Raw genomic sequence first — 27,482 nt, 5'->3', positions numbered from 1 at the left:
CCATCAGGCAGCTGGCATCACACGCCTGCGACATTAGCTGCAGTGAAAACTAATACGCTCGCTATAGAAAGAGAAGTGAAAGAGAAATTTGTCCTATCTCCTCTCAACACCTCAGGCTGCTGGTGAGTCATCTCCCTCACAAGAACATTCAGCTTAGCTACCAACTGACTCAGGAAAAAAAAAAAGGAAAAAACACAAGCCTACTCTGCTGCAACACATGTCGAAACTACACTTTGAGCTTAGCACCATCCTTTCACAGAAAGATCTCCGAACATGACGACAAATTAACTGGTCATAGTAGCTTCTGGTAGCATCCATCACAGGCAGCACTCTGTGGGTCAAATCAGCCTGTAACACGATTCAAAAGATAGACTGAAAACCAGCAAGCGAATGTCAAAACTGCTCACACAGACAGCGTTTCTAACATTGATTTTCTAACCAACCCCTCCATTACTGGATTGGACTCGAAACCCCAACAACAATGTTCGAGGTGCCGCCGCGCCGTGGTGCTGTAAATCAAAAGGATCCCATGTGTATCAAATGCCAAAAAACTATTCTCAAACATCAATCAAGTCCACATATTGAGATGATCTTAATTTGAACCACAAGCATTTGGAAAATTAAAACCTTGCGCTTGCCATTACAAAAAAAAAAAGAAAGAGGAACCACAAATTTCAACTGCTGCGGCGTCTCTGGTCTTCTTTGATGTCAGAGTAGTCCCCAGGGACCAGAGCGTCTGCTCGTCAGTTACTCCGAGACCAAGGGGGGAGACGGGAAGCCGAGGGAACAAGGAGGCCGTCTTTACTGTGGGAGAAACCATCAATACGGCTCAGGAGCCACTGGGGAAGGACAAACCACCAAACCATGATGATGGCCCATGGATGTAAAGAGAAACTGCTATGACAAGTTGTAAACCATCACAGCGTGTCCTGTTGTCGGGAATAACACAACATCATCATCTTCAGAAAACCAACATATTAGTACATCTTGAAAATCAATTAGATTTACGCCCAAAACGCATTTCCACCGAATGCCTCGTGGAACTAAAGGGATCAAGAGACACTTTAACAGACCAATAAAAGTCTGTTCCAAATTCTAAATATAGCCACCAGACAGGATAAAATCTGATCAAAAGTTACTGAGGAGATAAAAATATATGTTCCTACAAGTCTCAAGTTTTAATCTTGTTGGAAGTGACTCATGAGTTCATTTATTTGATAACATAAAGCTATGTATGCTTAAATTCGCTCATCTAGGATCCGGGGGCCTATCTCTCCCAGAGCCATATGCCAAATGCTCCCAGAGAAATAAACACGTGTGTGTGTGTGTGTGTGTGTGTGTGCGTGTGTGTGTGTGTGTGCGCGTGTGTGTGTGTGCACGTGTGTGTGTGTGTGTGTGTGTGTGTTTGTGACGCACACACAGATACACACACAGATACACACACACACACACACACACACACACACACACAGAAACCCCTTCCTGTTTTCAAAGTGTTTGGAAACTCAATCAAAGACACAAGGTTTAGGATTTACATCTGTGCCCTTTTATGTCTGTGGCCTCGCAGGAAAGAACCATCTCGGCCCAGCTGCAGCGAAGAGCCTCAAAACAAGGCCCGGCCTTCATGCTTCTGCATGCAGCACAACTGAAAACAATATCCACAATTCACACACTTGGCGTTAAAGCACTTCTTAGAGGCACTGAGATATGGCATGCAAACATCAGAGGCCTGTCTTGACAGAGAAATAAAGACAGGCCCCGCTATCATGTTGTTGTGATGGATGTTTTTTAGTGTAGGCTTCACGGCCTACATGCACAGAATAGGTCCACACCAGGTCTTTGTCTTTACAAACAAGACCATTTGTTTGAAATATGCTCTAAATACACTGCTGACATTTACGCCAGTTTATGCGCGCTCCTAAAATACTTGAAGAGGAAATGAAAATTATAAGAGGGAAGTGGCTTGGGTTTAAAATACACAGAATCCAGGCCTAAATGTGGCCATGGGAATGGAACAGTCCACCACTATACAAGGCCTGTTCAGTCTGTTGGCTGGTCTCGGTTACAGACGGTCCTAGCCCTCTGGTTATACAGAGGATCATTGTCGTTAATCACACAAACAATACGACGACTTCATATAGAACAGGCATACAGCGCACGATAATTATCATGTATGCAAACTTTTAGGATTATGCAACCTTTCGCCCAAAGTAAATAAGGTCGACCTGGGAGAAATGTAATGTAAGGACGCTTAATCTAAGACACACATCTAAACATAATAAACTGTGAGAACATGCCTAAAATGCTGGTACAAGGACGCCTATGTACATTAACACATTGCATTAGTCTCTGTAAACCACTGTGGTCACAAGCAACACTTCCTCAAAAGAATACAGAAGCAAAACTAAAGATGTGTTCAGCTCAGCAGACTTTGTCAAAGGTAAGACATGGTCGTAGCTTACACCAGTGCAGCCTGTAAAGCTAGGGCTTTATGGAGGTCATACCAAACAACTGGCAATAACCCCAAATAATACTATAAAAAAAAGGTCCAGGAAATTATTTAGCTTAACATAAGGGCCACAGGATATAGGCAATTACCCAGGCCATAAAGCACTAGCCCTAACAGCTGAAGTAGCTGTCTCTCTTTGTCGTTTCAGGACATGATGGGGGTTGTTTAGGAGGAATGTGTTTGGAAAGCTCCGCAACAGGAATGGGAGTGCAAAAACAGCCCTCAGGTGATAAGATCGCGACACCCACATTGGCAGATAAAACGCCGAGCTGTCAAATCAATCACACAGATAGGAAGAGCACACAGAGAAAGGAATCGCGCCGAGGGATCACCTGACTGGCAACAGACAATACCAACAGAACTGCAGGAATCTAAAACAATGAGGCCGTCATGCGTGCATGTTCACTGGTCTATAGGGGCAACTGACCTTCACTGATAAAAACTCACGAGTGATTCATTTTAACAAAAAAAAAACAACAACTATGTGAACTGAAATCCACGTGGTCAGCCGTTGGATTTTTAATTTCCTCATAGTCACAATTAAGGAAGGACAGAGATGTGAGACGTCTCTGAAAAGAAAACTCTGGTTTAGAAACCGGATAAGTAACATTTTTTGCTTTGCAGTACGCCAGTATGGCTTAAAATAGCATTGCAATGTTTTCAGGCCGTACTGTGATACACAATATATTTTTATACTTTTAAATCTCCTTAAAAAGCACTTTACAAATGTGAGGGCTTGGCAACAAAATCTAAATATTTTTGACCATATAGCCTACATCAATATTGATGTCACTTTTACAAAATATTTACACCATGGGATTTTGATAAACATGAGTAATGTGTATTTAATGACTTATTGGGCAAAGGCACATATTAGAATAAGAAGACCAGTCTGTCTAGTGTGGAAAATGACATCACTTTACTGTAATGTAGCCTTTAAAACCAGGAAAAGACAACCCTTACGCCATCTCACGATATAACAACATCCAAAATCTAAGACAATGTAAAGTCTCACATTACATTAGCATTATAATAGTCAATGTATCGCTGAGCTTTACTTCTCAGGGGTTATAACGCTTTTTAAAACAAGCTATTCACATGAATCCAATGACTGTGAAAAAACAAAGAGTATCTTTGGTTTATGGATAAAAAAAAAAAAAGGTACCAGCACCTCAACAGACGACTGCCATGGCTGAGATAAATATTTCAGATAAATGTGACATTCAGCAGGGAGGCAGCTTGCACCATAGTCCCCTTTTCAGCAAAATTAGTCTCGTGTCACACCACACTCTGCACGCTACCCGGCGCAGATGCAGAGCAAAAAAAAAAATTTTAAAATCTTACAAGGCTTTATGTGCCTTCTTGTCTTTTCAGCCTTGTGAACATAGTTGCGCCAAGGCCAAGTAACATGTTCTCAGAAAAAAGGGTGTGCTGTGTGTGCACACCAGCTTGGCTTACCACCCGTCATTCAGACAAAACCACTTCAGGATTATCTCTTCACACGGTTTTTTTTGGGAGAGATTTTCAAATCGATGTTTACAACGCTGGCTACAGCAGACCAAACAAACCTAATCACACTCATATGCATACAGTTAAAGAGATAAGCCAAATTCATACTGACGATTTCCATTTAATAAAGAGATGGATGATTTTATTTTGAGGATTTACCAAGTGATTCCTCAAAAGGTCTGAATATATCTCGCCAGCGGAAGAGAGTGCAATGTCACAGTGTTAAAAATTAAACAAAATCATTTTTTGTGAATAGTTATGTCATTAGAAAAGAGCTTATAGAGGAGACTCACTTGAGCAAAAAATAAATGGCACAGGCAACGCTCGCTCTTCTGTTCACTCCATAACTATGAATCATACAACAGCCAGAAAAGGTGGTGGAATCATAGCAACAATGTTTGGATAACTTCGCCATCTTAGCTGCTGCCATCACACAGTGTGGAACAAACCCAGCACGTACTGTGGCTTGCACACAACTGATGATACGTGGGACTGATGGCAGTAGCTCCCAAACTGGGACCTGGGGGCCTCGAGGAGTCCCTGAGGTTACTGCGGGGAGTCCCGTCTAAATTCAGGAAATGCTTTAATTTCAAAGTTCTTTCTGTCAGTGGAGGTTAACATGATGAGGAAAACATATTCAGAATCAGGGTTAGCACAGTAGCACCAGACATGCAAGATTATCACACAGTTGAGGCTAAATGGTCACAAATTGGAAAAAATAAAAATAAAAATTGTGAATGTCGTAAATTCCCTAAAACAGTGTGTGATCCACAAAGGACGAGTGGTTTAACTGAAAATCTATTTGCTGTGGCTTGATTTGAAGAAAACAGACCTCCATGGCACATGTTATATAAAGAAAAATAAAAAAAACCAGAAGTGTAGTTCAAGGACAAAGTCCCCATGCATTAAATCAATCAAGCTCATAAAAGGTCGAGATAGATGGAATGGGGAAAAACATGGGTGTGTTTCAAACATTAGACCAAGACACTGTAAATGGCTGACAGGGGCATATGACTTCCCCTGTGACAAAACACATTATCAAAGAAAAAAATCCTCAGAGATGGTGGAAGAGAAAAAAAAAAGTCTGCTTAAATCAAACCTGTGCGGTGCTTTATGTGCGTGATAAAGCGAGAAAACAGGCGACGCATGGTGCATAAAAGCGCAGGAAATGCGATCGTTTGTGCGATCGTCGGTGCAATGCGAAACAGTGTACAGTGCTGTGAATGGGCAGGCAGGTACTTTATGAATGGAAGGGATCATGTGACCGCAGCACCTCCCGAAGCAGATATTTCTCACTGACTGTCAACAAGCGCACACAAGGGATCAGCCCATTAAAACAAGACCAGAACGCGACCCCGAAAAATGGGCGCGACGTGCACGAGAGCACCCCGCGCACGGATTGTGACGACCGACACCCGTGGGTTGCTGGGGGGGAGGGGGGTTTCGGGCGTGCGCGTGACGCCTTTTTTTAAGCGTTTTTTTTTTTATGAATGGGGATTGTGATATGTAAATGAGTGTGATTGAGAAAAAAAATGGCATCTTCGGCTTTCGCGACGTCGACATTGCCGCAATCGGCACGATGTGGCTTTTGTTTTGTGTGTGTGTTTTTTTCTTAACATGTGAGAAAAAGGCGAACATGATGTGCACGATGATTTTTTAATCGATGATTATGTCCCGAAATAATGTCGGACGGCAGTTAACATGGAGATCTGGTTGTTGTCAATGTGAAGATTTCTGTTCGTGATGTGTTGAACTTGGCATGTATTAAAAAAAGAAAAAGAAAATCAGACTGGATTATTGCTGTGTGTGTATTTACAACGACTGACCACTCACAAACTGTCCATCTATAAAGCAATAATAAAAGATCCCGGGCATGTAATTATGCTGTTACGTAAATTATACGCACGCCACCATTAATATACCTTCATACACTGGGTCTTCACAGCACACATGTTAGTTAGCCGAATCGTAAGGGCAAAAATTATGAATAACGAGATGATCATTCCTACTACAGGCCCGTGTCATCGCTTGTCAGACACTCTTCCCCCCTTCATAAACTCGCAATGTAATCCAACAAAATACCCTCCTGTTAGCCTGCGAAGCTCTCCAAAATAAAAGGCTATAAGCCTGTGTTTATATCACGAAGGTGGGATGATGAAATACCAGCGTCGATCGGCGATAAAATGTCATTGAGCGCTGCTGAGTGCACAACTCGAGTGTGTTAATACCAGAAGACATGCAAGAAAAAAAAAACGTGATAATGAAGAAATAGGAGATACAGGGAGAGGGAGAGAGAGAAAGAAAGAGATAGGTAACACTCACTCGTTGTTTGGATTTGTTGAATCTTCACTCATTTTTTTCCTCACGGGGATCCAAATCCTAGCAATAGCATCGACGACGCAGTGACGGCGGGATAAAATGCCACAAATATCACCATTTTTCCCCCTTTCACATATAGAAATCAACCCCGTGTTTCAGATGGTGGGTGAGCGGCGTACAATGGGGGCATGCCTGGGCTAAAGCGTCCCTGCGAGAACCAGAGTTGGAAGCTAGCTCGAACGTTAGCCTCGCTGGCTGGAACTAACGTTAAATCGCGAGGAGGAATGACAACCGTTGATTCATTTTATCCTCCCTGGAAGTAAAATCCGACCACAACAAATGGGCCATCGGCATCATCCTCTTCAACGGGAAAAAACACAGATCCACCGCTTCGCAAAAGAAAAAATAACGTGAATAGATCCTCAAAACGTGTAGGAATCGTTGCAGACTGGAAGGTTTGGCAGGTTATTTATGGCTGGCTGTCGAGCATCCATTCGCCAACTTCAGGGTCCAGGACAACACTTGAAAAAGCGCTGTGGAGCGCTGCTCCGTCAACGTGTCCGAGTAATTTGCAGTAAAGGCATCCAAAGCCGACAAAAAAATGGCTTCAGCTTGTTTTCAGTTACGAACGCCGACGCGTGAAGTTAAAAAAAGCGTGATACACTTGAAAATCTCCTTGAGAAGTTTGCTGGACATCTGCTTTAATCGAACTCCATTTTCAACTCGGGGGGAATGAAACATCGGAAAACTGGGCGGATGTGTCGACCCTCGCTTGAGAAAATTAGATCCTTCCGCGACGTAGTAAAAACATAACGCTCTTGCGGTGAAATGCGCTCAACCCGCACACGGTTCGCCGTGCCTCGTTCAAGAATAACGTCTACCACGCGAAACTGCGTCCTCTCGCAGCCGCATATGGTGAGTTAGGAGGGGTTTCTCTCCAAACTTGACCTAAAGTAGTCCCCGCACTTCCCAAAAGAAGTTTCCCTTCAATCACGCATTGATACAAGAGGGGAGCGTCCGTGTGATAGCACGCAAAATAGAAAATAATCTAGAGGAAGGGTTTGGGCTGACACACACACACACATACACACTCACACACACTCTCTCGGCCATTAACAATTTCTGTTGTTTTCTTTCATTAAAGCTGCTTCACCGCCCCCCGGGGCCAGCCTGGATGTAAAATCGTGGGGAAATGCTTTAAATGCGCGCAGCAAGCACCGCTGCAGCACGTGGAATTACATTAAGATCCCCTTCATGGTTTATGTGGCTGAGGCCAAGCTTGTATTACTATCTCACAGAAGTTATTATTATATATCAATCAGTTGTAAGACAATGTGCATAGCTTGAAACCAGAGGTTAAATGAAAGTCTGAGAATAGACAATTCAGAAAATGAGAAACACAACTGATATCTGTTATTCGGGCTAGTTTGACATGTCAGAATGTGGTTGTGTGGTTAATAAAACATGATTATCACTACTACATAAGATAGACGCAAGATTTTTTAGCTTGCACCTTTGCAAAATTGGCTGAGCAGGAGAATAGAATACTTACCTGCAGATCTAATCATATTTAAAGGGTAACACCACCAATTTTGCATATTAAAGTGAGCTCACAGGTCTTGGGGAGTGCTTCTGCATGTGTTAAAAAAAGTTGTTAAATAGAGCTTTTTGTGGCTCCAGAGGAAGCTGCATGTAATCTAATTAATTGCCTCCATTTATGTCACTCAATGGCTAATGCTGTTTTTCCATTACATCTGCTGGCCTTGCTCTACTCGCAGCAGGATTTGCATTTCCACCACGACTGGGCTGCCTTCTTCCCCGGTGTGTCAATGATGCGCTCTTCTCGACCTCCGCATTACTATCTAAGAACAACCACCTACAAAATGGCTCGCCAGTTCAGTTACAAACACGTTTAATTTCCTATAACTTCTTCACAATAAGAGCCCCCTGTTATTTAGTCATTTAAAATCTTTTATTATGAAGCACCTTACAGGAAACGTGTTTTCACCTGTAACTAAAAATGAATCCCAGTGGGGCTGAAAATAACAACAAGGAAAAAGTAAAATACAGCAGATGCTAGACGGTACAAACAGGACAAGAGTTGTTGCATTGTGGGTAATGTAGGCAAGAGGTTTTGAAAAGCAGTACAGTGGTTGAGCATCAGTCAACACAGCAGAACCAGAGATATTGCATTTTTTTATCCCACATATTCTGCGTCAAAACCAAGTGCCTACATTACCCACAATGCAACGTAGTCACTGAGTGACATCACTGGAGGTAATTCATCAGAGAACGTGCAGCTTCCTCTGGAGCCACAAAAGGCTATAAACTACTTTTTTCATATTTGCAGTAGTACTCCCCAAGACCTGCAAACACACTTCACTTTGTAAAATTGGTGGTTTTATCCTTTAAAGTTGCCCAACCTTGCACCCAAAAATCTCTCCAGGCAGCTGGAGAACCTTTTCAAAATGAAACAGCCCTAGAAGTTACCAGAAAAATCCACGTATTCACCTATGAATCTTTTCTCTCTTTTTTTTTTTTTTTGAAAATGTGTTAAAAGCCTTGCAGAGTGAATCGGTGGCCTGGTTGCGTAAGACTTAAATGCTATTGGATTTCTGTGCTGTGTGGAATGGCAAGAGATCAGGCTAAATGATTCTGCCTGGTTGTCATAGTGACAGCATGTTGTGTGAGAAGTTTCTTTGTATTTCTCTGGCTTTCATACAGCTTGTGCCACAGCCTTATGTTGCAGAGCATATAAAACATCCCTCTGTATCACTGTGTCGTGCATGCAGGACCTCACATGTGCAGCCCTGACACAAATTGTACACTTCCTTCGGTGTATGATTCGATTTTCTGTCTGAGGTGTGTGCTGCCATGAGTGGAGCGAGGGTGATTTGTCTCCTGGGATAGTTTTCCCTCCAAAGACACAGATGTTGGCCCTGGAATGAACGTAATGTGCGCTTATTTACACAAACAAGGTTTGGTTAATCCAGCTACAGAAGACCGTTTCTGTCTGCGTTTTACTTAATGTTGCGTCTTGTTTTCACTTCTTCCTTTTTCGAATTGGGTTACCACTGTTCGTGATCAAGCTTAAGTGCCCAAATAAAGTGTCCCCTTGTTTCAAACGGAGCAGAAAAAGGCAATGACCATGGATTTTCCCACTAGCATGCCTGTATTCTTTAGAGTATTCAGAGTTCAGGAAGTCAGCCCTCTTTCTCATCTCACAAATTTGGATGGCCCGAGTGCATTTCCTGTGTTCTTCACACGCTGAACACAACACACTGTAGTGTGCTTAAACAAGGCAACAGGATGTTTAGCTAACAGAGGCATCCCCTGACTTCCCTCACTAAGTGCAATCAGGGTCATCACAATTCTCTTTCAGTCGGTAAACAAGCTAAACATTCCTACATTTTGCCGACGAGCAGCTGCAGAATAAAGGATGTGTTGAGCTCGACGCAAAAACCTCATGCAGCGCAGTCCAACGCAAATAGAAACGTACTCAACTTTCAAGACGACAGCTGGAATGATTTGCAGATCAGTCGTGTCTTCATTTGTCAGTAATTACTTTATCTTGGATTTAACTTGTTATTTCTGATTTGAGACGTGGCATGAAACGCATGAATGAAAGATCTGTAGTGTTTACATGACTCCTAGTCTGTCTGTGTAGACCCGTAGGTGTGTAGGTTTGGAGTGGACCGTAATGCTTCTTTAGAGTGGCGGTTGGCAGATAATAAACAGAACCTGAATTAAATTGAAACCGACGAATTAAAAAAAACAATCACAGATGAACTTGACTGAGCGAGCTATTTTTTTGAAGAATGGAAAAAATCAACATGGATCGTGATAAAAGACAAACTGAAGTATAAAAAAAACCATCTCTTCATGGCAACTGTGACTCAAAATAGCAAAGGAGTTTCTTTCCATTATGACTAGAATCAGATGACGACCTCAAAACACAGGTGATGTGATCAGCAGCTCAGGCAGCCCCTGGTCACAAGAGAGGTGAAGTGAAGGCCTCTCTTTGTGCAGCTATGGAAAGGAAATTCAGTGTCTCTGTAGTTGCCGCCATACAGTCTGCAGAGACCTCGGGGCTTCTAGTGAGAAAGACCGGAGATGGCTGATGACAGCTCTTGGTAAACAACCTAATCTCAGGATCCTCTGCCTTGTATTTACCTCCCTCCTTTTTTACACTTAGTCACTTTTAAACACAACTTGTGTTGATGTGTGGTCTTCCATTTTCTCGAGTGGTAAAATTGTCCTGCTCTCCATTCTTAAAAAAAAACAAAAAAAAAAAACCCAGACCTGTAGAGTTTTTTTTTTTTCTCTCTCTCTTTTCTTTTCCGGGACCCCTCGGACAAGAGCAGTGGACTCGCAGCAATCTGGGCCAAGAGGTGTGGCTTAAACAAGAGGTGCTGATTTTAAAGGCCTGGCAGCTGAACGCAACAATGCATACCTATGATTAGTGTGGGCCTGGCCTCGGAAGCCTGCAACTTTTAGGCACGCTAATTGTAGGGTGGTGAGTAGAAAAGGTGTAGTGGCTAGAGGGGAAGGAAGTGTGAGGGCCTTCAGGCATGTTTGACTATGTGGTGTGTTCCAGCTCTCTCTCTCTCTCTCTCTCTCTCTCTCTCTCTCTCTCTCTCTCTCTCTCTCTCTCTCTCTCTCTCTCTCTCTCTCTCTCTCTCTCTCTCTCTCTCTGTGTCTATGTGTATATGCATATGACCAGCATGGAACTAAAGATGCAAACATTTATCACGTTGTTTAATCATCCTCAGAGTAATTTTTGAGTCAGGCCTTTGATGTCATTTAAGCAGCATGAGTGGATTTTCCTGTTGAAGATTTTTTTTGTCAAGAATGTCTTAGAAGAGGGACGGATGTGGATAACTAGATGAGTGAAGTGTGTCAAGCTTAAAGAGCCGGTCTTGTGACCGTGCACAAGGATGTCGGTTCAGACGGAAGGTCGTTGTGGCTGCAGAGCCCTTGATGGAAACACATTTCTCGGATTGTTTAAATGATGAAGATGGCTAGAATTTAAACTATGTGAGCAGTCAAAAAATGCACCAGAGTTTGATTTAGGGGGGGGGGGGATATGTTGTGTGCTTATGCTTAGAATAAACAGGAACCATACGTGCAGCACTTTAAAGTAAACTTGGTTTTATACTGTATTATACAGCTTTCTATTATGTGTCAATCCACTTCCCTGTTAGGTTTGAAACTTGTCTTGATCACGTTAAACTTTGCAGTGAATTTGTACCAGTCGCGAAAACGCCTCGGCTACAAAAATGGGAAACTAAATTGGTTTCAGCCGCAGTTAGCTCGAGACTCTGTTACTTCCTATTGTTTGCATGTTGTGCGTGGGCTTGATTGAAACCTGATCTAGCTGGGGAAGCTGTGTTTAGGGTGAGGTGGACAGGCCTTTGTTGCTGCCTGAGGGGTGTTTATTTGGGCGGCTTCAGTTGGCTTCCCTGTAATCATCATCCAGCCCCACAGGATAGAAGGGATTAATGAATATGTTGGAGGGGAAGTTACAGATGACTATTTACCATTTTGAGAGGGGAACAGCATGAGAGACGCAGGAGAAGTTTGTGTATGTGTGTGTGTGTGTGTGTTTGTGTGTGTGTGTGTGTGTGTGTGTGGGCACATGCATGTTAGTACGGTTGTGTGTGTGTGCATTTATGTATATAGTACAGAAGGGCAGGAAAAGAGGGCCAGTGAGACAGATTTGTTTTCTGTTCGTTTTTTTAAATCACAATGATCTTAAAGGCATAGTTGCTATTTTGAGAGATACCCTCATTCGCTTCAATGCCCACAGTTAGATAAGAAGATTGATACCGTTTTAATGTCAGCAGACTGTTAGCCTAGCTTAGCACAGAGACTGGAAACAGATGGAAACTTCTAGCACAGTCACAAAACAGTCCAGTGCATGAGGCGACCACGGTTGATTTTATTATACTGATTTAAAAACCGTGAGAGAATGTGTCTTAGCCGTAACCAACATCAAAGAACGAGTGCCAACGAAGGCCCTTTGTGTTTCCTCAAATTGCCTGTGGCTTCGCTTGAAAAGCGGCACTTCAACACATCACAGACACTGTGGCCAACTAGCTCGTACATCCTGCAGCTGCATGAGAGAAAATAACTTCCCATACCACCAAGTGGCAGTAGTCCGTATTCGACATTCAAAAAAGGTGGTGTATGATAAAGTGGTGTTATCATGGGCCAGGGCCACGGACGCTCACCCATGGCCTTGACACTGGTGGTGGCTCTTAAAGGAGCTGGTGGGCAGTTTGTCTTATCTTAAGACAGGGTCAGGCTAATGTTTCATGCAGTTTCCAGTTCTAAGCTAAGCTAACTAGCTGCTGGCTCCTTACTGTAGAGGCATGAGAATGGTAGGCTAACCGCCCTCTTATCTGCTACTCCTTATTTAAGCAGGTCATAGAGTTTTTTGGAGTCATTGCACCATGCTGGACCCTAAATTTACCGTGTTCATGCTTTAATTGCGCAACATTGCGCATGTTAATATTAGAAGGGGCAAAATGTAAGAATTTTAGTAGAAAACATTAACAAAATCACAAAAAATATCAACAGAATGTGAATAAATAGCAGTTTTGTCATTATGATGTCTATGTATTCAGAGCTATGTCGCAGAGCTACAGTATCTACTAAAGCTACCATGCTAACCAGCTAGCTTCGTCCTTGTCCAAAGCTCATATGCTAACTTTGTTAACAACAGCACTCTCCTAGGCCCAAGGCTAACTAAGCTAACTAGCTGAGGGTGGCTTACAGTTAGCAGCAATTAGCAGCTCTGGTGATCTGCTGCCCCCTCTTTGTCTATGAGTGTGAACTTGACTTGACAGGTGGCCAATTCTTATGTATTGCACCTTTAAAATGGAGGTTTAATGTTTGATGAAAGTAGAAAAAAGACAGCAAATCATTTTCACTGTGTTGTTTTCACTTTTTCCGTTCTGCATCAAACAAGAAAGGAATCAATGACTGTTAAACCTCTGAGTCAGACATGACTCCTCACGTTACGTCGAGAACACTGTTCAGATGTCTTTCCCTGTTCCCAAAACATCCCATCGCTCAAAACTACCTACACACACATGCGCACATTTTCCTATGAAAATCTAATAACAATAAGTTCCCCCCCCCCCCCCCCCCCACATACACACACCCTCGTCAGCTGTGTAGCCCCCATCCCCATCCCCATCCCTCTCTTTCTTCTCCCCTATGGCCTCCTCCACTTAATCCTCCCGCTCATCTGGGAACCACCAGCACCCCTCCATGAAGAGACGCATTGTGCCCAGATTATTTGATTGTTTTCAGATGTTGAAGCTTTCCTACACAAAAGGGGAAGAACAGGGTTTGTCCAAAAGCCCTAGGCTACTTGGCCAATGGATGGACACACAGGGAGGAGGGGTGGGGGTGAAGAGAAGGGATCGGCGCGGGGCTCAGGGAGCGGACACACGAGTCAGGAAGTGACCCCTGCAATGCCAGATTACAAACAATGTGCTCTCTCAACTTCTGCAGTCCTCGCTGTGGAACATACCACTTCTGCGACAGCCAAAGGGGTGGGCGCTTGCAGGGAGGAAGGAAAGACGGTTTCAGCTCCTCTCCCCTCCCTCTCTCTTTAATGCTGCATCCATTCAGTGAGTGGCGGAGGGAGTAGGTGGGCTGGGGGGTAGTCAGGCCAGGAAGGCACTTCACTGATGAAAAGTCGCCACATGGAAATGGATGAGAAGTGGGCTGAGAGGGGGGGGGTGAGTGGGAGAAGGGCGGGAATTGGCTCGCGCTACCAGCAGACATGAACAGGGATGCAAAAAGGGGGGAAGAAAGGGAGGGAGGTGAGGGATGAGAGACGAGGAAGGAGAGAAAAGGATAAGGATAGCGATGGGGAATGCAAGAATAGGGGAAGGAAGCGTAACGGTGAGGGAGGAATGCCAGAGAGTAATGTTCTGATTCAGGGCTTGTCAAGCATGGAGTCCCGTGCCTGTCAAATAGCATGTAACCAACAACCTTTGTCTCTGTCTCATGGTGGAATAGTGTGGAAGGGAAGCAGCGCGTTAACACTGAATGGAGCTTTTGTTCTGGGGGTTGTTGTGCCTTTACGTTCGACCAAAGCCTGCAGATGAAACTGACTGTACCCTGTCAATCCATCTCTCTAACCCCATTATCCTGCGGCTGTCTTCCCTTTTATCACCCCAACTTGCCCTCACCCTTGGTTTGCTTATTCACATTCTTATCTGTGCTGCGTTCATTCACATAAAGACTACCTCTGATTCTCTTATTCTTGTCTTGAGTGAGAAAGAACCTAAGCAAATCTCCTGATAGATGAAAGAAAAGACCCGGATGGACACACACACACACACACACACACACACACATTCGCCTCACACACACACACACACGTACTCCACCCCCGTCTGCACTGTCATGTGTGACTCACAGCGCATCGCAGCAGCGTATGAACTTCAAAAAGAGGCTGGCTGTACATTCACAGTGTATTCAACCTCCTGCTCTTTAAATAGCTCGGCCTCCTCCAAACAGAAAAAAAAATCCATGCATTAAAAATGACTGAATCATACGAGAATTAAAGACGCAGGGAACATCTTTCCACTGCACAGCTGCATCGCCCGCACAGACAATGCCAGTTTGTCTAGGTTGAAGCCTACGTGTGCTCATGCGAGCGAGGTAGCACATGTGTGTATGTACAGAGAATATGTACAGAATGTCCTATGTGTGTGTCTTACACAGATTTATGTAGGTTGGATGTGTGTTTAGCATGATGTTAATGAGGTCATAGGCTATTTCATATTTGACTGTCATGCTGCTGTTTTTAGAAAAATGTCAACATACACACATAGCTGTGCTGTATGATCACCCGTAGGTGCTTTCATGCACACATGGGTAGGAATATTCATGTCTATGCAGGTTGTATTTGTGATTGGGCATAAATGTGTGTTAACCAACTGTATGTTTTTTTTTGTATAAATGTGTGTGTGTGTTCTGGAATGCACCTGGCCTGATAGGCAGGCAGAGGAATGCTGAATACTGTCTCTCGCCCAGGGAGGCAGGGCTGGAATGTGGCCCAGGCCCTATTCTTCTCTCCACTGCACAGCACAGGAGACCTGCAGGTTCACAAACACACACACACACACACACACACACACACACACACACACACAAGCACACAAACACAAACACACATGGTTGCACATCCAGTCCTAAGGCCTGGTTCCGCTTGCAGCCAACGCTCCACGTGCACCTGTGTGTCTGTGTGTACATGTGTGTGTGCATTGGTCGGGGGTGTAAAAGTGCTTTCCTGCCTTGCCGATGAGTGTGTGTGTGTGTGTGTGTGTGTGTGTGTTCTTGCACGTGCATGAATGAACAAACTTCTCTCGAGTGCAACCTGAGTGCAATTAATTTTTCCTTTCGAGCAGGAGCTGTGTAATTTTCATTGCTTCACGCATTGTTATTAAGTCGTTCCATGGCGCTGCAAATTCCAACCAACAAAGTGAACTTACTGCTCCTTTTAAAACTTGCCAGGTCGGCTGCCCCGTCACTTCATCCCCCCTCAAACCCCAATACACTCCACTGACGGTCAAGGCCTCAACACACAGGGTCTGAAGTAACAGTTGCATTATATCTTGTAACAATGGCTGACTTTAAAGGGGCACTATGTAATTTATGAGACAGAATATTAATATTTGCAAAATGAATGAGGTCATAACACAAACTCAGAAATACAAACAAGCTGCTCCAAGAGGAAAATAAGGCCCCCAGAACACTGTTTGAGGCCAGGAATGTGGCAGGATCCGCCAAATAGAAACAAAGTTAAACAATATGAAATTGTGTTGTCCTTTAAGGTCAGTTTGTTTTATTCAGATTATCAGTCATGAATAGATGAAGATGAAGATCTTTCTCTTCTGAATAAAATATCTTTCCCAAAAAACTATGTAGTGCACCTTTAACTGGCGTATTCACTGTAACCAACAACGTAACCCCCCCGAATCTCCTGGACCGAAGTGAAAAGGAATACAAACTTTCGCTTCGATCCAAACAGGAGTATGTCAGCACTTTCCTCTCACCCTGCTGCGGTGTGCCGTATATGAAATGCTATCCATTCTCCACTTGGCCCTCGGAGCCGCCTCTGGCCCGAGCTCACTAAGAAGCACTCAGATCAAAGAGTTAATTAAAGAGCCTAGGAAGTATGGGGGAAGTTGGCCTCTATGGTTTATACGTCTGTCACCCGCCAGCACACATGCAGACCGAAAAACTAGGTCTCTTAATTGATCGGGGGTAATTAGTCTGTTTCCTGCAGCCAGGACGGCTTTTCAGGGTCCTGACAAATTCTGACTATTGTGATGAGGCTCAGCTCTCAGATGTACGAAAAGATATTTTGATGGATGTGTCCGCGAAATGGAGTCAGTTCAACACAGCTATTATTCATTCCTGTAAGCGTTATCAAAAACCACACGACGCTTGGTTTCTGTAAGTTTGACCACTTGGGAATGACACCACCACAAAAAACAATCACATGTTTCTGTAAGTTTGACCACTTGGGAATGACACCACCACAAAAACCCAATCACATGCTTTCAGTCAAAAGTCCCTTGACATGATTTTTAAAGAGAGAGGAAGACAACGGTGGTGCGCTCCAAATTCACCAAAGTTTGCTCTTATGTTTTGAAAAATAGGAACTATAAAAAAAAAAAAGAAAAAAAAAAAGACGGTCCAGATAGTGCCATCATTCAGAGTCAATTTACTGCATGGCAGTCTTGAGACTCGCAGAGCCAATTGATTTTTGCATTGCTTTTTTTTTTTTATCTCTTACACTGCGCCAGGATCTCTGGAACTGTTTTCTCAAATGGGACAAATAAACAGGGCCCTGTGTGCTTATTTGGAACGGGGAGAGGGACAGGAGAATTGGTGAATACGCGGGTGGGGAGGGGTCGCGGGCGAGGGTGAATGGAGGGAAGCGGGGGGACGGAGGGGGGGAAAAGTGGTGGGAGTAATTCCACTATTAGAGCCTGTTGCATTGACTCTGACCGTGGCCTGAAAGCCAAATCAAAGTGTTTCCATTCACGCTGAAAGTGGCTTTATGTGGGCTGACAGTGGCACTCGGCTCTATGATGGAGCCCCGGTGTCACAGCTTCTCTTAACACTGCTGCCTGCTCTATTTGTCAATAATGATTTTCACTGGTTTCAAACCCATTGTTTATTGTTTATCGTATGCAGGGGCCCACTGTTTATCTGCATATTAATGATTTTGGATGCAGATCAATAAGGTTTCACGTCTTTATACCTCCAGCCTGTATACATGCGCAATGCTACCCGAGCCGGTGCGCTTATATGTACTTGCGACGGATTGTTTGTACATGTGAAAGTGCATCACGTGTAACCATGTAGGTGTGTGAATGAACAAGCAGCAGCCCTGTTGCTAGGTTAAATTTGAACCGCTCCATTGTCAGCGCTGTTTTTTTGGTCTATATCGCCATCAAGTGGGCAAAGACAGCACTGTGGGCGCCGTTCATCAAAATGTGACACTGACCAGATTGTTTTAGTCAGGCGAAGTAGAAACTCAAGTCATCTTTCAAGACCCAAGAGAGGTTAGGTCAAGACTCAGGTCTTGCAGTGAGACCGTAACGCAACTGTAATTTCTACTCGTCAGATTCATTTGCATTGGTATTAGGCTGAAGTGCTTAATTTGACACAAAAACAACCACGCTAATCCGAGCTCAAGATACATTTTAAATGTGTCCCAAGCGCAGGACAAGAGCCAGAAGCAACAAATCCTACTTTAATGAAAGGCTCTCATCTGTCCTCAAAAAAAACAACACACAGCTGATAGCTTGGTGAAACAAGTGTGATCAGCGCCCCCTCGTGGCTGATGATATATAGTTCAAGAAAGTGGCATCTGCCCGAAGCCCAAGAGATGCTGCTTCACCATTCTGCTCTGGTGTCTGGCAGCATAAGACTCACATACGTTAAACTTAGTTGTTTTTGTGAACTTTTGTTTTCCTGACCCCTTATTCTTGGTCAAAGTCATGAAATAAAGTACACGTTTGGGAAAGGACTTGAGGAAAGTCAGTGTCAGAGCCAGCGGAATCCAAAATCTGTATAAATCTCTACTGCCAAACAACAAAAACTGAAGTGTTGCAAATCTCAGCACAGCCAGAATTCTCCTGCAAGCGGCTCATGAAATACACGACATGAAGTATAAACTGTACTTGAATGAAAAAATGGAACACATACTGCTATCCTGCAGACAAAGACAAACACTAGAAGCCAGTCTTATCTCATTTGGGTTTCTTTCTTGGTTTCTCTGTAGCAAACTTTTGATTTAATTACCGCACCTGTGACAAGATGTGCCTTTAGAGTTATGTATATTTGACACAAAAACCCATTAGCCTTTACCGTAGCTCCTTTGAACCCGTTTGTTTATGCAATCTTGCTGTGGTAGATAGAGATGATCTGACCTACTGCCATAAAACCACATGTGCGACTAATAACATTAATGATAGCTCTGTTCCATTTAGATGTTCCTGTAAGCCACGGTAATGAGCCGGCGTGCACTTTGGCAGGGCTCTGGCACCAGCACTCTTTATTGGAATGCACCCATTAATTGTTAATGGTTACACCTGTGTGTCCGTTACTCACCAGCGGGCATTGTGAATCTCTCTTGTGGCCATCTCGCACAGATGTACCAGATGTCTCGATAAGTCAGATATATCCAATCTTTCTGTTGATCTTTCATGTTATGGATAATATTTTATGGGTTTTTGTTTTGTTTTTAATTTGGGCAGAATTTAAGTAATTAATGGGCTGGCAACACTGCTGCCGTGTCCCCTGCTCACCTCATCCAACCCCTTCCAGTCCTGATTTGGCACACAGGTGGATTGACGTGTGCCCACGTAGCACTTGTGCACACATAAATCATTCGGTATAGCAAGTATAACATTTTGGACAACCGTTCATTATCAGCGTAGGTCACAAAAGTTGATCTACAATAAGTTTAGGATTTTTGAACAATGAACCAGGGGAATATGTCTGAAAAGGATGGAGAAAAAAGATATTTGTTGAAATACAGAGAAACTTTCAGTATCAGGGTACATTTCAGAGCAGCTAAAGCAAAGACACGTGCCGGAGTTTCTCAACTAAAAGGACGGTCCCTCAGTGGTCGTCAGCAAGCCATGGAGGAAGATACTAACGCGGTAAGTTGCCATGGACTGCGCCTGGTGTTGTGTTGACTTGTGTACACACGTCCTTGGCTGTATGTGAGTTTGATGGACTGGCTGAAGTCGCATTCACCACAGCAAGTCCTGCTTTTGTGCTCATCCTTTTGTTTAAGTCATCCTTATTTACCTGAGGTTTCATCTTTCAATCTTTTATTCCCACGTCTGTTTTTTTTTTTTATCTCCTCTCGTGTAACGTCTTTGTTTTCCTATACTGCCTTTATTTGTCATCTTTGATCCATTTATTGTCCCTCATTCTTTTTCCTGCCCATAATCTTTTTTTTAAAATCTGTTCTTGTTTCCTTTGTAGTGTCTTTATTGATTACATTTTTAAAATGTATTTCTATTTCTGTATTATTATCTTTCTCTCATTCTTTTTCTGTGGTTCTGCCCATTTTATCCCTTTTATTCCTTTCACCCGTAGTTGATTGTACTGACACTTTGTGTTTTGTATTGTGTTTTGTATTTTCACTTTGTATTTTCTCTCTGGCCCTCTTGAATTTAATTTAATAATACTTATGAATTAGCCCAAGCATCTTTTCCTGCACTATAATCTCTGAAGAAAAATAAATAAGATTTCATATTGTATCTTAGTGTTTTTGGGGTTCATAACCTAGTTAATGCATTACAAAAAAAAACCCCAAATCTACCAGATTACATTTTTCAGCTTATCAGAGACAAACACATGTTTATTGATGGTGAGAAAACTTTAAATTGTTATCTGGATACCAACCCCCCACCCCACCCCAACACGTAAGGCACACATCTGTCTCCTCAAGGCGTGTCACCAGCGCTTTGATCACTGTGATGTGTTCATCCTGTCCCCATGAAGGGATGAGTGTCACTGTCATTTAACACACCCCCTTGGAATGAAGCTAGGCAGCGTTTACCCCAGATTATCATATATGCAGCCACACATACATTAACGCATACGGAAACTGAGATTTCGCTGTCAACTCTGTCAGTTTGTGGTAACTTGGCAGAACATGTGTCCTTCGCATCAACATCTGGCATCGAAATCATGCCAGACAAGTACTTGGTAAAAACATCCCGACTTCCCCCGTGGTGTCATGATTGTTTGTTAAAAGTTTACTTTGTCAGCTTGATGAGCGAGTCTTGGAGAAAATTATTTTGAACTCGTTAACCTAAGGAGGGTGAGGGGCATCATGCCAGGTGCTGAGTAATGGCTTATCACCATATTCAGTAACGATGTAGAGAAAATGAAACCAGGTGAAGTATTTATAGAGGAGGTGCAGAAACAACTTTTAAACGGTGCCCGTTGTCTTTAAGTCAGTCTGATGTTTGTGTCTGTGGCAAAAACTGCATGATGCACCTGAGTTTTTTTTTAGTTGTATAACAAGACATAAACTGAAGCTACGAACTGGCAAAAGACTGGAATTGTCTGGTTTTATGCATGCTGGCTTTGACCAGTGACCAGCCCACCAGTGTCAGATATCTCTGACTGTGTGCAGGTCACATTTTCTGTGTAATAAAGTATTCTGATTCTGATGAGTTAGGTCTAAGAAAATGTGTGTTGAATAGGTTTGATGCGCCAGTTTTCTACTTAAGGAAAGTAAAACAGGGCCATTAGACAGACTTCTCCCATTTTTACCTTTCACAATAAGAGTCCCGGATACCAGTCTACAGTTTCGTAATTGCTTATCAGAGGGAGCTTAAATGCACTTTGACCAGATGTTATTTGCGCAAAAGCTCTGTCCACTTGCATAGCACTCTATTTTAAGACTTGATTGAGTAAGGCCCTGTAACCTGGTGCATTTTTGGAGAAAATGTAAGAGAGACCTGAGCAAGCTCATGAGCTCATCCCACCAGAAAACCTGAACTTATGGAGTTTAATGTCTAATGTCTGATAAACCTCACCTTTCTTTGTATTCCTGTGCATTAGTGTGATATCCTCCCCTTACTTATATATTTGAAGTTCACCTGCAGTTCCTGTCTAGCCTACAATGTGTCAAGTAGCCTACTTAGACGACTTAGTCTTGCTGAGTTTTTATGGCCTATAGAATAATACATAGATAGAAAATAAGCTTATTGCTGGACCCAAATGAACCCAAACAGGGGCAGATACATTTTTGTTTCTTACTAGTCTTGTAACATTATCCCCACCTCCTCACAGCAGCCATCTTTCTCAGCTCAGCCTTCTTTTCCAATTGTAGAGACTGACCTCTGTTGGCTTGTGGTGTGCACTACAATACATCTCCTCAGCATCAGTTTCATAGAAAGAGGAGCATCTGTGTTTTTGATTGGCTGAAAATCATACCTTTGGAATTTCTAAATAACTTTATATGCCGTTATACTATTAATATTATCATAATAATAAGGCGGTATGCCTTTTAATGCAGTTTAATTGAAGACTTCACAAAGTAATCACAGTTACCACTTTTGAATATTGATTCTGCGGAAGGCAACCAATGGAAGAGACTATTAAAGCCCCTCCACAGCCATAGTGCAACCAAATGGTAGTTTTGACTTATTTTGCTTATTATGTGGTACTTAATATTGGGTGGACAACTCTATTGGGCTGCAACTTACAATCATTTCTTCTACTAATTTATCTGCAGATTGATTCGTTGTTTGAAATGCTCACATTTGAGAAGTAAAGAATGACAAAACATTTCAAGACAAAATATTAAAGATTAATACAAAATCAGAATTGTTTTCCATTATCTATAATTTCCATCAACTTAACAAATGCAGCTCTTGTGAGATCATACAACTCATTTCACAGTTACGCCCAACCTTGCCCCAGAACTAAAAACACCTTTGTGCGGCTGCAGGCCCTCCAAACTGAGGGACAATTGAAAAACATGTTGCCTTGTCTGACCTACTGTCAGATGTTGAAGTACAAATATTGTTGCAGTGGCTGAAATCACCACTGGACTATGGAGCCTCACTTTTAAAAAAAGACACAAAAACAAAACAAAAAACAGCTGCATTCAGCAATGCTTTTGCCTGACAGGACACAAAGCAAACATATTGTCAGTTTATACACAACAATAAAAAAAATATAATCACAAGTAGGAGGGATTAAGTCACTCGTCTCTCAGCTTCGGCAGCAGGAGTGGTTGTGATTTCACTGAAATCCTGATAGACAGTTTGGTTGCCAAAAAAATATGCAAATGTGTAACTTTTGTGGCAGAAGCTTGGCTTCATTAAGATAGCTTCTCTGTATGGGCAAGTATTTGTTTACCGAGACAGAGATTCAAATCCTTATGAGGCCAAAAACTTGCTTTGTTTACCCCTGGGGCATCACGACTCCAAGCTGACACACCTTTGATAGATACACACAACTGCAACTACAACTTTTTGCACTGAGCACTTATTTTTTGTTTAATTTTAAAGCTTCCAAAATTAAAGCTGGCAACATTTTTGCAATATTTCCATCCTTGTTTAATCCATGAGCGTGAGACATCACATGTCTTCTGCACATAAAAACGATATATAAAAGTAATGAAAATGCATTGCGTTGTGAGTTGGGGCCAACAGATCTGACATCAGGTAACGCTGTAGCCAAGAGGAAATGTTTTTGGCCCAAGTAGTAAGTCAAAGAACCTGGACTTGCTGTTTTCTTGAAGACGTTTGCCATCATCTGGCTTCATTAGTTCATAAAGACCACAATAACCACAGTTGGCTCTTGAAATTTAATTTGATAACAAAAAAAAAAGGAAAAATGTGTTTTAACATAGCACTAGTGTGGTAGTGATGCAAAGTGTCCACTAGAGAGCGCCAATCATAGTGGATTGAATTGCACTGTTGTGGACTCTGAAGATCACAGTTTGGGTAACACAGCTTCATTTTATAGTTTGTTCAGTGTTTACAACATTTTGTTTGTTAATGCAGAGCTGATATATTTTACTTGGCGGGTGATCAACCGAGAGTGGTGGAGGAGCAATAATGTAGACTGCACTGTGGCGGGAATGAGCTATGAATTAGAGATAAGGTTTTATAGAAGTGTACAACACTCGCAGCACCTGTTATTTCATAATGTTATATTACTTAAACTAAGTTCTATTATGTGGGAGGAAATGCTAATCGAATGGATGAGAACCCTTCAGATTTAGATAATGGCGTTTTTTAATATACGAGATATATAATGTTGTCATGCAGGGTGGGAGGTGGTGGGGGGGGGGTCTATCAATCTGAAAAGAGACTTATGGGGAAACGGTGGGGCTGGAGCAAAGGTTGAATATATAAGATTGTTGTTTTATCACCAATTATTTAATTTAGATGGTGAAAAAAAATAATCATGGTGATTTCCAGGGTATCAATATGGTATTCTGTAGTCAAGTTGCTAAACACGGTATGTAGGCCACAATCATATAAACCATATATTCATGCATTCTCGCTGCAGTAAGTGTGCCACGGCGTCTACACGGGGACAAAACCCCTGAGCTCCCAAAGAGAAGAGCTTTGTGTGACTCGGGCGACGGCTGCTCCTCTCTGCTCTCTGAACTCGGGTGCCTCACCTTCAACTATAGTCTAAGAGGAGACGGAGTGAGGGGGGGGGGGAGGAGGAGGGTTTTTGGGGTGGGGGGGTGCGCTGGAGAACAAGGGAAAAACGTGCCACATTATCAGAGGAAGTTCACCCTCTGATAAACACATAGCTACACATCCCACTGGACCAACTGTCTGAGATGGCAGCCAGTGCTAAATGTGAGCTTGTCTGAGCCGCGCCACTACAAGGGGAGAAACCGCATGGAATTCGTGTTTTGTCCCTAGGTTGTTCGTTTGAGAGCTTTAGAGGATTTTAATGTGCCTCTCTGTACCTCGCGGTTTCCATTCAAGGGGGCTCTCCAGACGCAGTGCAGCTCTTCACAGAAGACATGCATAATCACGGCAGAGGGGAGGGGATGAAACAAAGACGAGATGTGTAAAGCATCATATACATATGGCACTTTATATTGTTCCTCTTTCAGGTATTCTTATGGGTGTTTTGGTTTTAGGTTTGATTTTTTGCGTTGTTACACACAAAGGAAACAGCCGCAGCTCAGTACTTCAAAGGGGCCCCGGCAATCCCACATAGACAGACCACATTTCAGCGGAGCATGCTGTGCTGTGCTGCACCGTGCTACAGACAGACAGGAGCTGTTATGAAGAAGAGGAGAGCACGGCTTCTCATTAAAAAACACCACCGTTTCCTCCACAGATTGCACTGCTACGGGAAAAACTACACAGGGAAAGACACCCTTGCCACATCCGCAAGCCGAAAAGACGCATTGTTACATGATTGGAACTGTCAAATAAAGCATACAGTTGGGGAAGTCTCAAAACAAGTGTTCACAAAAAAAATGACAAAACATTTTTTAATGGAAATGATTGACAGGTTGTTTACAGAGAAAACCCTCAGTTTTCTCCGTGTTTAGAAATGTCGAGCCACTTTGTGTGTGGGGGCGTCTTACACCCTGCTTTGCTGCTGTGGCTCACACCTGGTCAAGACCTTGTGATGGTTGAAAGGCCAGAAAAGTCCACAGTCTTGTATACAGTAGGTAACGCTAATACGTATAGCTGGTATGTCAAGGCTGCATGACAAGAAAACGTGTAGTGAGGAGGGAGTAATGCGTTGGGAGCCCATCGTAATTCTGGCGCCCCTTTCAGGTGCCGCTGATGTATGACTAAATTTGACAAAGGCATTTCCTACACATGTATTTGGCATCTATTTAGTTAAGGTCACAGTGAAAATGGGTGACCTCTGACCTTAAAATCAGCAGGCTCTGTGCTCCACTGGGTACACCCTACTTGTCATTTTAAGGCCTATAACTCAGCTTTAGATCAGTCTAGTCTTGAAGCTGCAGTTTCATTTTTTTTCTGCAAGTTTTGTCACATCAATCCAACCCAGGGAAGAATTTAACGACGCAGATATTCGAGCAGCAAAAAGGAGAGAGAATGTAAATGATTATGCATGTTCACAAGCTCTTTCAGTCACATTTATATCCCAGACAAAACAGTTTTTGGTGTACTACGTGATGGGGGCCTTCAGACCCAGGATGACCAGGGTGTATATAATATATCCAGCAAGGGGGTTCTTTGGAAAGTGCAGAGACATTTTATTAGTAAAGCCAGGGGTGGTGCACTTTCATTTCCTGGTTTTAATGGAGAGAGTCTCTTGGTCCTCACATGTGCCAAAATGAGCCTTAAAGTTTTTTTTTTTTCCTGCAGCTTTTTCAGGACAGCGCAGAGAGGGTGAAGAGATCTGTGTTTTTTTTTTTTCCCACATCTTCCTTCTTATTTGGAGTTGTATTTTTTTCTGCTGTGGTTGTATATTGTTGTGTGGTTTTAGAGATGTAATTGAACGTTTTGTTTTTGTCATTTTTTACTGTCAGAGGGGATCAAACACTGTCGCTGGATGGGGGCTTATAATGTGTGGAAAGGATAACTGTGTCTTCTGTCCATTCTTTGTTGAAAGGGACGGATATCAGACGGTGCCCTAATCCCTTTGGTCATACCACAGGCTCTCTGTATGTGAGCAAGTTACTAATTGCAGTTTTTCCCTTCTATGTGAATACATGGGCAAGTAAGGACTGTCTGGACTCAGGGCTCAGTTGCGTGCATCACTGAAATACTGTACTGTACTGTGACATTATCTCGGCCAGCTCTGCTCTACAGCCAACGTTCCCGTACACTTCCTGTGGTGACCGGACTTGGAGTACTGCTCCTGACAGTGAGGTTGGCACACTGTCTAACTGCCACAATTAAGGCAAATCACACTTGTAAACACGTACACACCTGAGAGCCCGTACGCACAACAACTGGTGTGTCACCGGCCTTTGGTACTGAGGACATCACAAGTTAATTGCTTGCTCATTGTGTTTTTTTTTTTTCTTCTTTTTTTTCTTCAAGCTTGGTTTAAGTGCAAGTTCTCTGATAATCTGTAAGCATCACAATTTAATACACCGTCAAAGAACCACAGAGGTGGAACAAGTATAAACATAGTAATTGGCCACCACGCCAAGTCCGCATTACCGGAAGCGGCCTCTGGATGGCAGTGTCAGGCTGTGCTACCCGCTGTCGGCGTCAGCTCTCTCATTAGTGAGGTCTAGCAGGCCCCCTCCGACATGTCTCATAAATGTCAACACCAATACAGCAGGGGACAGTGGGCCTGGATGTAACAAACACAGACGCTATGAAAGTCCACTCTGTCTGTCAAATCAATCACCAAGGCAAGCCACAAGCTGCATGTTCACACCTCGCATTGGAAGCTACCTGCAAGTTGGCATTTGGTTAGTGTAAAAGATGCAAAGAATAAATCCCTGTGGGGTTGTTGGGAATTATTTTGATCTTTAATGTAAGATGGAATTTGTAGCATACAGTGCACAGACCTTAGCTCTGTTTTTTTTTTGTTTTTTTTTAAATTCCTTTATGTGTATGTATGCATGTGCCTGTGGTTTGCCTCTCGGAAGTTATCGTCACCTTGCTATGGTCAGTAAGTCCCCTTCACAATACCCTCCATCCCCTCTCCTTCTCCTCCTCCTCTCTTGTTTCTCCCTTCCATTCTCTCCACTCTTCTCTTTCCCATTATCAAGCCCTGTGCTGCCCGCACTCTTTTCCATTCTCTTCCAATCGGGCCACAGGAGCAGGTGGATTGGAGATAACTTGCGCTGTGCTTTGTTTTCGCGCTGACACTGTCATTAATCATTGCCCAAGCCACACTTCAACATATAATAATAAGGACTGGCTGCTGTGTGGGGGCTGACGCCCAATTGCCTTTCATTGCGCGGATGCCAAATTGGAGGTGAACGGCCATAGCCAGACACTACTCCCCTGTCCCCAGACTGTCTCATCATTTAGGTATTTATCCATCTCAGCCTTGTCTGTGGAGCTTCTCCCTGCCCTCCCAAGAGGCCTGAGATTGTTAGGGGGAGGATCAGATTTGTTGCTCCGGCTTTTTGGCTTTGATTCTG

General features: G+C 43.1%; 1 protein-coding gene across 1 annotated transcript in view; it reads right to left on the bottom strand.

Annotated features, from left to right (window-relative positions):
- spred1 (sprouty related EVH1 domain containing 1) overlaps positions 1 to 7,415 on the bottom strand; it is a 35,284-nt gene extending 27,869 nt beyond the window's left edge. Inside the window, exon 1 of the mRNA XM_030444035.1 lies at positions 6,341 to 7,415. Coding sequence (XP_030299895.1) covers positions 6,341 to 6,372 — 32 coding nt within the window. The 5' untranslated portion in view covers positions 6,373 to 7,415. The remainder of the gene's footprint in view (positions 1 to 6,340) is intronic.
- Between the last annotated feature and the right edge of the window lie 20,067 nt (positions 7,416 to 27,482).

Source organism: Sparus aurata, chromosome 16 (assembly GCF_900880675.1).
Source record: "Sparus aurata chromosome 16, fSpaAur1.1, whole genome shotgun sequence".
NCBI lineage: Eukaryota > Metazoa > Chordata > Actinopteri > Spariformes > Sparidae > Sparus > Sparus aurata.
The sequence above is the reverse complement of the archived record's forward strand: the minus strand, read 5'-3'. Positions and strand labels throughout refer to the sequence as shown.